The sequence below is a fragment of the Ictalurus furcatus genome, chromosome 1 (assembly GCF_023375685.1).
Source record: "Ictalurus furcatus strain D&B chromosome 1, Billie_1.0, whole genome shotgun sequence".
Classification (NCBI taxonomy): Eukaryota; Metazoa; Chordata; class Actinopteri; order Siluriformes; family Ictaluridae; genus Ictalurus; species Ictalurus furcatus.
In genome coordinates this window covers 33,667,690-33,677,689 of record NC_071255.1, presented here as the reverse complement: position 1 = coordinate 33,677,689, position 10,000 = coordinate 33,667,690, and the positions used below count along the sequence as shown (strand labels likewise).

The 10,000-nt window shown below is 41.0% G+C and overlaps 1 protein-coding gene and 1 long non-coding RNA gene across 4 annotated transcripts in view; one reads left to right on the top strand and one right to left on the bottom strand.

The window, feature by feature from the left end:
* The window catches only part of gyg1b (glycogenin 1b), a 22,963-nt gene extending 15,223 nt beyond the window's left edge, over nucleotides 1-7,740 (top strand). For 2 of the 3 annotated variants that reach the window (XM_053636650.1, XM_053636669.1), the window contains exons 5-7: nucleotides 4,395-4,521; nucleotides 5,520-5,733; nucleotides 6,844-7,740. In XM_053636650.1, the coding sequence (XP_053492625.1) occupies nucleotides 4,395-4,521; nucleotides 5,520-5,733; nucleotides 6,844-6,993 (491 nt within the window). In that variant the 3' untranslated portion in view covers nucleotides 6,994-7,740. The remainder of the gene's footprint in view (nucleotides 1-4,394; nucleotides 4,522-5,519; nucleotides 5,734-6,843) is intronic. The other variant, XM_053636660.1, reaches the window with a different exon arrangement.
* A 285-nt stretch (nucleotides 7,741-8,025) lies between these two features.
* Nucleotides 8,026-10,000, bottom strand: part of LOC128614944 (uncharacterized) — a 4,800-nt gene continuing 2,825 nt past the window's right edge. Inside the window, exon 2 of the long non-coding RNA XR_008387115.1 lies at nucleotides 8,026-10,000. This exon is cut by the window's right edge and continues 260 nt beyond it. This is a non-coding gene — a long non-coding RNA (uncharacterized LOC128614944).

Genomic DNA, 10,000 nt, shown 5'->3' with positions numbered 1-10,000 from the left:
CTACATTCCTGCCATCTGTTCAAGCAGAAATCTCTCCGATAGACAACTTTTACGCTTGGCGGCCTGATGCGTTTGTGCTTTCTAATGCTGACAGGTGTGAAGTTGTTTTTCTCACTCTGTGGGTGTTACAGCCTTTTTGTTTTGTGTGTCCATGACACACTCGAGTGTTCATACTCCTCACAGGGAGTTTGGCACAGGGGCCATGTGCAGACAAAAATCCTTTTCATGCCATTTTATTCAAATCTGGATTTGAGCTTCTCAGGCCTGCCTCAGCTTAGTGAAGTTCTAGTGATGGGCTGTACTGCTTCTGGAGGTCAGCAAGATGGGAGCTTAACCGTTCAGAGCTTTTAACTGCATGAGCAGGAATTTGCCTCTTAAGTTTCACCTTGGTTACAGTCGGCGTAGCTTGAATAAAACGGGCAGCCGGCAACACCTCGCAGTAGTCCGAGCTAACGTTTATGAAAGAATGCAAGGTTTCTCAGGTGAAATAGGACCACATATGACTCGAAGTGACATTATGATTGGTGTAGTTCTAGATGCTCCATCACTTTTATTCTCAAGACATCCAAATTTCTTCACTCTACCTTATTGCAAGCAAATATGGCACCCAGCATGTGTACCTAAATGTGGTACCCAATGACTAGACTAAACTACTTGAAAGTAGGCATAGCAGAAATGTAATGGGTTTTTTTTGGTACATGTTTGATGCTTTTGACTTGGACAAGTTTCTGATCAGAAGTGTAGAAGATGGCTTAATTTATACTGGCATGTACTTAAGGTTGGTTTAATTTGGTGTGATTACACATGGGTTCCTTCTATCTCTGGCAGGAAGTTTGAATGGATTCACAAAAAGCCTCATTAGTTTGCTGAATGACAAACTGGAGAAGAAATGCCTTGTCGAGACTGGATCCTGTTAACAATTGGCACGAACTCCACATGTTTTAATGACTATTTTCCTGTTGCTGTTGCAGAAGAGCTTTGTTTGCTGGAGGACTTTTGAAGCATCTGGTAACATCCCATTCCCAAACAGTCTGAAGGCACGTGAGCTATTGTAACGGTGTTTTTAGTAGGATTGGTCTGTGGAATGCAAGATGTCCACTTTAAACGTTTTAACACTTTCTATTTTTGCCTTTTACTTGGTGTTTAGCATGAAGCTTATAGCTTGGTCGATGGGAATCGTACAATATCCTATGGAAGTGGGTATAAAACTCAACTGGATTATTTTAGGTCTATGGATCTGTTGCTTAAGAATCCCCAAAAACAAAGCAGGTGTACATTTTAAAGATTTTAGGAGAGATGAGTAGGTGTCCTGTTGGCTTGGGTATGGGGAATTATCTAATACAGGGTAGAAATACCAGTTAAATCCATGTAAATGTGAACTGGAGGGGCTTGATTGATTTTATTTATTTATTTCCTCCATTTGCGTGTGGACACAAGCTCTTGCTCTCATCCTTTGCCAGCCTAAAGCAGCAGTTGTCATGGTATATTCTTCCAGAGCCCTGTTCATCCTCTCAAAATGAAGACTGAAACTAGTGCAACATTTAAGGCCTCTGGCATCCAGAGGGGATTTTCTGAGCCGTGTAAATCTGCTGATAGCGTGCCTATTTTAAACTGCAGGGTACACTTCACTGAGTGAATGATTAGCTTAAGTAGAGCAAACATACACAGATATAGCTGTTGTACATGGGCATTCCTCTTGAGTGCTAGTGGTATGACCTCTGGAAAAGGCTCACCACCTTACAGTTGAAGCCTTGTGTGAGTGGTTTGTACAAGAGGTTTGTTGAATATGAATAGTCAACATGGCCTCCTTGTTGAAGCTGTTGACTCCTGCTGCAGAACATGGCAGTACTGATCTTTTTATTGATTGTGGGTGTTTGGGGGCAGGCTGGAGGTTTTTTGGAGGTGGTGTTTAAAAGATGTTTTTGATGGACTGCTGGTTTTAGAGGTCTGTAGGTTTTGGGGTTGCGAAGGCTTTTAGACATGTGGTGGGGGGGGTTAGTAGCAGACTTTGTATGCCCAGACAGTTTGCTGGCATGAATATTTTGAGCCTGTAGGTTTTTAGGTCTGGAGGTTCAAAAACAGGTTTTTGGGGTACTGGTGGTTTTTGGGTTTGGAGGGTTTTAGACAGGTCAAAAACAGTGTTTGGGGGTCTGGAAAGCTTTAGACCTAGCATTTCGGAAACGGGTGTTGGGGGGCCTGTAAGGTATTAGTGCATGGTGTTGTCGGGCCTTGTTTTTGTTTTTTTGGGGGGGGTTGATGTCTGGAGGGTTTGTGTATAGTGGAGAATAGCCAGTCTGTTATTTGCCGTATACTGACTAGCCTCCAGTAGTTGTCAATGTTGGACTATAGGCCCCCTGGTTTGGCAGGACTGACTTTTAATAAATAAATAAATAAATAAATAAATAAGAAATAAAATGTATTTGGAAACAGGATTTGTGGGCCTGGATGTTTTTGGGGCATAGCCTCAAGTAGGACTAAAAACCTTACACTAAAAAGCAAATAATTAATGCTAGTACAGAATAGTCTCATCTTATTTGCAGTATTCTTACTGGCCTTTAGTAGTTGTCAGTTTTAGGCTTTAGACTTTCAGTATTTCTTTACTCTTGTGCAATATTTTTTAACCGCACAAGCTGTTGACACTTGAACCTTTACACTCCTTTTGTAGCCTACACAAGGTTGTGACCTAATGTACAGCTGTCTGACCTGTACAGTATGTCATACTATTCCCTGTATAGCACATGTGCACCGAGCCAGTCTAAATGTATGTGACTATTTTAAAATGGAATCAGTAGGTCATGTCTGTGAGTTAATGTGGGGTCGGTATTAAGGACAGTGTTGCTAATACAATGTTTTAAGAGGGGGGAAAAGAATACTAACTGAATATTTATTGCGACGAAGTTAAAGTGAAAGGTGTAGTTTGCTTCATGTTTGTTTAAACGAGTCATAAGTCTAGATGTTGGTCTTCATAATCGCAATAGGAAAGCATAATTGATCACCAAAGCGTTGCTCAGTTTTGAGTCCTTTCCTTAAGAAGTGACTTGAGGCAAGAACATGGAGACATTTTGCTAAAGCACAGTAATCATTAAAATGCATCTTGCGCTAAATTGGTACGATTGTGTTTTTACCCTCTATAACATGCGATTTTATGTTTCGACATCCCAGATCGAAGCAACGCCTCTGATAATTTAACTCCCAACATCGGTTGCTGTGATGGCAAGGCTCTAATTTTGTGACTAACATTGCTAGTTTTCCCTCTCGTCATTTGCCAAATGTGTTCATCATTCTTAAAGGGATTTCAGCAACTTGTTCAATGTATGTTCAGCTGTGTGCGCATGCACTTGTTTACCAGTTTTTATTCTTCATCACTGTACATGCCTGAGTTTCTCTGACCTGAGCTCTGGTGACACACAGCAACTATACTGAGTGAGTGATTTGAGAGCATGACCTTGACTAGAAACAATGGGATTTTGGTGAGTAGCAGTAACCAGAGGAAATTGCTGATGTGGACACATGTTAGTAAAACCTAATTTGAGGGCAAAACACTTGTGCCTGTTGGCTTAGTTGTGTGGGGTGAATATCTTTTTATTTATTTTTAATCTACCATCAACAGTTTCCTAGTTTTCAGTACATCTTACGAGTCCCAAGTGTTCTACAATTGCAGTGTAGCTTCAAACATTGTTCACCTAACCTCAAAGATGTGTGATATGGTTGTAACCATGGACTCGGTTCACTAAAGCAATAAACCCAGATCGCCAAATAATTCCAGGACCATTACAGCACTTCATGCTTTTGTGATGTGATGCATTGGCATGCTGGAAGTGTGCGTCAGTGAGGATAAACCGTAGCCATGAAGGGATGAAGTCAGCAGGGATTTGAGTACATATGCCAGGAAAACATTCCCACTATCACTACTGGCCTGTATTGATCTAGCCATTCACAATCCATCTTTCTTGGTCGCGTTTCTTTAAAAAGCTACGTCTGGGTGTTGGAGTGTTGTAGCTGTATGTCCGACTTGTAGAAATTCCAGATCCTGTCTGCATTTGTAAAGATTGGGAGCACCAAGCCTTGCCGTCAGGCTTTATGCCAACATTGCCAGGTTTTTTTTTTAATGTTCTAATAACCGTTATACATGTTTATTCCTGTTCCTGTATTTGCACTACACTGTCTCTGTAGTGAATTATGTTTCAGTGGCCTGGCAAACACCAGACGTGTCGTTGGAGCGAGCTTTCATTGAAATGGAATTTTGGCCCCCTGATATCAGAGTTGCCTGTCATCTCTATCATTCCAACCCCCCCGCTACTTCATTAACTTTCCTTTAAACGCTCGGCATAATTTGAATTCCAGGGCTGTGTGAAAAGGACAGGTTGCTAGCTGTGCTCTTATCTGCTCTGCAGGTGGAGATCAGGGAGTTCTCAATGGGTACTTCAGTGACTGGGCCACAGCAGACATCAGAAAACACCTTCCGTTTATCTACAATATGAGCAGCATAGCAATCTACACTTACCTTCCTGCCTTTAAACAGTAAGTACCATGTCCTGGATTATTTATAACGCTACAGTATATGACTTTGTTTCTGTCGAGTTTGAGGATCAGCGTGACCAGCTCGGAGTGCAGAGTTACAAGAAATACGGGTCACATGAACGCTACCCTGTGACGACATCCTGGCAGGATCATCAGGTTTCAGGTAGAGCCACGTGCTCTGTCAGACGACGGGATGGAGAGATTAAATGTCCACGGTGTAGGACTGACTCCACCAGCTGAAAATGGCGTTGCTGATTAAAGAACCGCAGCTGTGTGGGCTTGAGGAAGCGGGACACCCCTTTTAACAACCAGAGATCAAGGGCTTAGTCTAATTTCTATTTAAAAGTCCATCACCTTGTCTCTGATGGAAACATGTACCCACTTGCAGCCAATCAAATTACAGACGGTCTGGTTTTACTCCGTGACTGGTCCGGGTATTGTATTCCTTATGCCATGGATTTGGACTGGGGGAATTTTTGTCCTAGTGTTTAAAAGTAACTGATCTCAACCTGGCAAACTGATTAAAGCTTTAGCAAAGGAATGTTGAAGTGTTGGTTGGCTGGTGATTTTGTGGCTCGGTAAACTGTTGTTCGGTTGTTACTATGCTCGTGTTATGGCTCGATATTGCATATCAGATTCACCACTCGAGAACATGTCCAGTACAAGCTGCCTACTTCATTCACATGGAGTGTATCGGGGATGTAATCGAATATGAATTTTTAAAGAAGGCATGCCAGAAAGGTTCACAGGGCATCTGGTTGAGACTAGAGATCTCCTCCTTTGGGATTGTGATCCAAAGGAATGCAACAATCATACAATTGAGAGGTTTTTACTTTCGCAAACATGAGTGGTTTGATATGAAGCTGGCTGGCAGGAGGAACAAATAACACGTTCATTCGCATGAATGTATAGTGTTCCTTCATACTGTACATCTTTTTAGTATCTCCCTAGTCAGGATCTAGTTAAACTCTACAGCGTTATCTATATCCATTCCTCAGGTATGGCGCAAACGCCAAGGTGGTGCACTTCCTTGGTAAGACGAAGCCGTGGAGCTACACCTACGACACTAATCAGAGGAGAGTACGGGGGAACGTGCAGGAGGCCTCGTCGCACCCCGGCTATCTCCTGGAGTGGTGGAGTCTTTACAGCAGCTGTGTGCTCCCCCTGAAGCACCAAGAACATGGTGAAGAGCCTTTCGAGTTCAGTGTTCAGGTGAGCTTTAAACACCAGCAATCACTAGCTGGATGACACGGCTGATCCACTGGGGCTTTACAAAAAGACGTTTTCTGACTGAGCATTGGCATTTTCGTGACCGGACACGACAAGCACTGTTTTTTGTACATTTTTGTAAAGAGAGACCACTAAATGTAAAGGCATAAATTATGCAGAACACTGCTCTCACAATAATGCAAGGCTGCAGATTTCCAACAATTAATAGAAAGAAAGGTTTACTTCTTAGAAAACTAGGAACATGGTGCTAAATTTGGCCCAAAAATGTATACAATTCCCCCACCAGCTGCATATGATGAACCAAAACATGCTTCATATTTGAAGTTTGAGTTTCACACTGAAGTTATGAAGCGAATATATTGTAATTTTCTTCTTACAGAATGCTTATAGCTAGCAGTTTAACATGTCTGGATTACACTTCCCTCAAAAGGCAGTATGTATGCAGTGCTGGGTTTACTGTATATTAATATGCCCTTGTTGTTTCTATAGTAACACCTTACACAGACTTGTCTGGCAGATGCTCCACATAAACGATGACTAATAATCGATGGATTTAAATGCGTTATTTAGGAAAACAAACCTTATGAATGTTGATCTGGTGAATTTTTCTGGAACGAGACATTTTACAGTATTTTATCTTGTGGAAGGAGTCTCCAGTATCAGTGGCTTATAACTTGATGATGCAGTTTCTCAGTAACATGACGTGAAGGAATGACTGTTTATAGCTGCTATAATGTAAGGGATAACACATTTGTTATAGGCTATCTATAAAATTAAATGCAAATATTAATGTTTTAAAAATGGTGTGACTATCAAATCAGACTTTCCAGTGTGTTGGGTGTGTTTTCGATCACAAATGGACGATCAACAAACTCCACGATATTCGGAGAAGTGTGCAGTTTTTCAAATTACTGCAGATTTTCCAAAAATAAAAGAGATCCTGTACTTTTTATTTATTTACTTTTTTCCAAATTTGGGACCGCAAGAACTCGCACGCACGTCAAATAGAAATGGATGCATGTGTTATGTATGGGGTTTTTGTATCTGTGCACATGAGCATGTTTTCACACTTCATTACTCATTCTGTCCTAGCAGGAGGAGTTTCAGCCTCAGGCCCTGCCCGGCCCGCCTCCTCTCTCCTCAGCCGAGCGTAAACAGCGCTGGGAACAGGGCCAAGCCGACTACATGGGAATGGACTCTTTTGAGAACATCGAGAAAAAGCTTGCTGCTTTCCTTAAATAAAGAAGAGGGGGTGGGGGATCGACATTGTAACAGGGTTCTTTACGGTTTTTGAGTGATGGTTTTGAAACGCGAGTAGATCCCATGACTACAGTGTCACCCTGACTGGTTTTCCTTCAGCTATGCAGAACGGTCACTGCAGCGTGCCAACCTCGACACCAATTTTCTTTCTTAAAACTTTTGTACACTCTGAAACTGGTATTCATTTTTGACTTCATGCTCTTCACCCAAAAAAAAAAAAAAAAAACCCTAGATAAACTTTTCTTTATATTCCAGGTAGTCATGTTTATAAGTGGAGCCGAATGCCGCTGTTTACACCGAGGAGGTGACGCTTTAATGGCACCGATTTCCGAGACGGCGTTGTTTTTAATTCTCACACGCATGCGCACACACCAATGAGAAGTCTTTAAGTACGACGCCCATCACATGACTCGCTCTCGTCATCGCTCAGTAGTTACATCTGTTCAAGCACTTTAAATAGAAAGCACTTAGACTTGAACTTAGGTGTTTTTTTTTTGGCTTGGTCACAAACTGTTGCCTTGGTTTCGCTCAGTGTTTACGGTTGATCACAGTAAAATCTGAGCTTTCATGCACTTAAGTCTATAGTTCTGCGCATTGTGAATGTCTGCATTAGTTCGTGTCCACATAGTGTGAGGTGGATGCTCTTCACCTCACCTGTTGCTGCTGTCTTCTCTCTCAGTGCAAGTGTCTTACATTTTCATCTGCACAATAAACATTGAGATTGTTAAATGTTGGGTCTCGACTCTATGTAATCCCTCTTACAATGTGGTGCGGTGTTTGTTTGTTTTTAAAAGGGTTACACCATCCTTATCTTTCATAAGTAAATTGAAAACAATACTAATTTTACATGCACCTCAAATTCCATTTAAGGTCTGTATTCGGGTTGCAGCCATATTCGGAATATGATGTTTATATGCATACACAGATCGGAATATTCCTCTATACATGGTGGTTGGTGTGCCAGAGTTGCTATTCCTAGATACCTAGCTTAAGTGTAGGTTAGCACTATAGATGTTCTTTTTTTTTTTTTTAAACCAATACCGATATTTGCATGTTTATGTGCCCAAAAAAACAATACGCCGACCCGTTTATTGTTTTACTGCTGTTTTTGACACGAACACCACAGAACTAAACAAACCGTTATAAATAAAACGGTTTTGTCAAGATCACTTCCTCCTTGCATACCAAACAACTCTTATTTATACACCAATAAAGAGGAGTCTGAAAGAGTGCAAAAAAAATAAATAAATAAATAACGTGCACTGTTCTTAAAATGTTCTTAATAAAAGCTTTGAGATAAACAGATTTAAGTGACAGTCTCTATTTCTCAGAGCCAAGCTGCTTAAACTACAGATCAAGCGTTTATGGAACACCTCTAATTTGGACATTAATGCCGGTTATTGTGGTCTTGTGCAATTCTCAAAGTGCCCACGAGAGCTGATATTTAAAAAAAAAAAAAAAAAAACGATAACAGATTATGGAAAAATGCTTAACGGTCGATCTCCGGTTAGCACGCACATGTATCTCCTTTCAGTTGATTTTCTGAATAAGGCGTTTTACATGCAACAAATTTCCAATTAACAGGCATACTCCAGGGTGGGGAATCGGAATATTGTCTGAGTAATATCTGAATCGGGCAATCGGTTTGACTCGATACTAATTAGAATATTGCCAAATTCTGATTAATATGAAAATATTGGGGTGTGTGTGTAAATGTAGCCGATGTATTTTATAAGCGGTTCCAAAAATGAAGAGTCTCTTCAGCTGTTAGAGCGTGATCCAGATGTGGACCCAGCAAAGAATTTCAGTGGGTTGAACCAAGTGTGTTATTCATGTTTGTTTCTTTTGTAAGCAATAAAAGTAATGTAGTTGTACCACAATTCTTAGCTATTCTAAATAAAATACAGATGTATTTGTGCACATGTACAAAATTGGCTACATCTCACTCTCCTCTCCTCTCCTCATCTCCCCTCCATACACTGTAAAGAGCTTTGAGTGTGTAGAAAAGCGCTATATGAATGTGACTATAACAAATGTGTTGATCAAATTCTAATGTAATCGTACAGCCTGTCCTGTGCTCATGCCAGGACACTTGTACACAGTTTGTTCATACGGAACATCCTTTCCACACACGTTACTCTTCTACACCGGTCATGCAGTGATTTATAATCAGACTATCTGGTGTCACACAGAAATACCCTTTAGAGTCTGGTTTGTTTCGAAGGTTTCTTCCTCTTGTCATCTCTCCACCGTCACCGCTGACTAGTTCCTTAGATCAGCGGTTCCCAAACTTTTCCAGGGCAAGGCCCCCGAAATGGCATTATCATTTGACCGAGATGCAAGATGTCTTTAAAACACATTAAAAAAAATACAGACTTCTGAATATATCCGCTTTTTTTATTATTAATAATTACATCTTTACATTACATTACATTAGGAATTGATTGTGTGTGTGTGTGGTTGTCTGAGAGTGAGACAGAAAAAACATACTAGTGGGAGGGGTGGGCTTGGTGGCTCTGACCAAATTGTTGAGGCCGCCAGGGGGGCCCCCACTTTGAAAACCACTGCCTTAGATAGCGGTCTATATCTGCATTTCTGTGAAGTTCTGTGATCATGTGAATTGTGAAAATCACTACACTATTCTTTTCTTCCCATTAGCAGATTGTTTTGGATGTGTAAACCCACACAGTGTTATCAGATTAGCTCTTCTAACAGCAAACGAGTGCTCAGAGCGTGTGTCTGTGGTCTGTATATATATAGGACCATGGCTGAGCTTCCCAAGTATCTAGCCCTGGGAGAACAGTAGCACACTGCATCTATAGGCTGTTCGTGTATGTAAAGGGTCATTAGATAAGATTTCTCAAAACTTCAGTAGGTGGAGCTGAATAAGATGTGAATTATTATTATTATTATTTTAGTCTTTGAGCCCGCCTTCCTTTTCCCCAACCAATAAGCACAAAGCAGAGGTTCAACTAGAGTTAGCATTAGC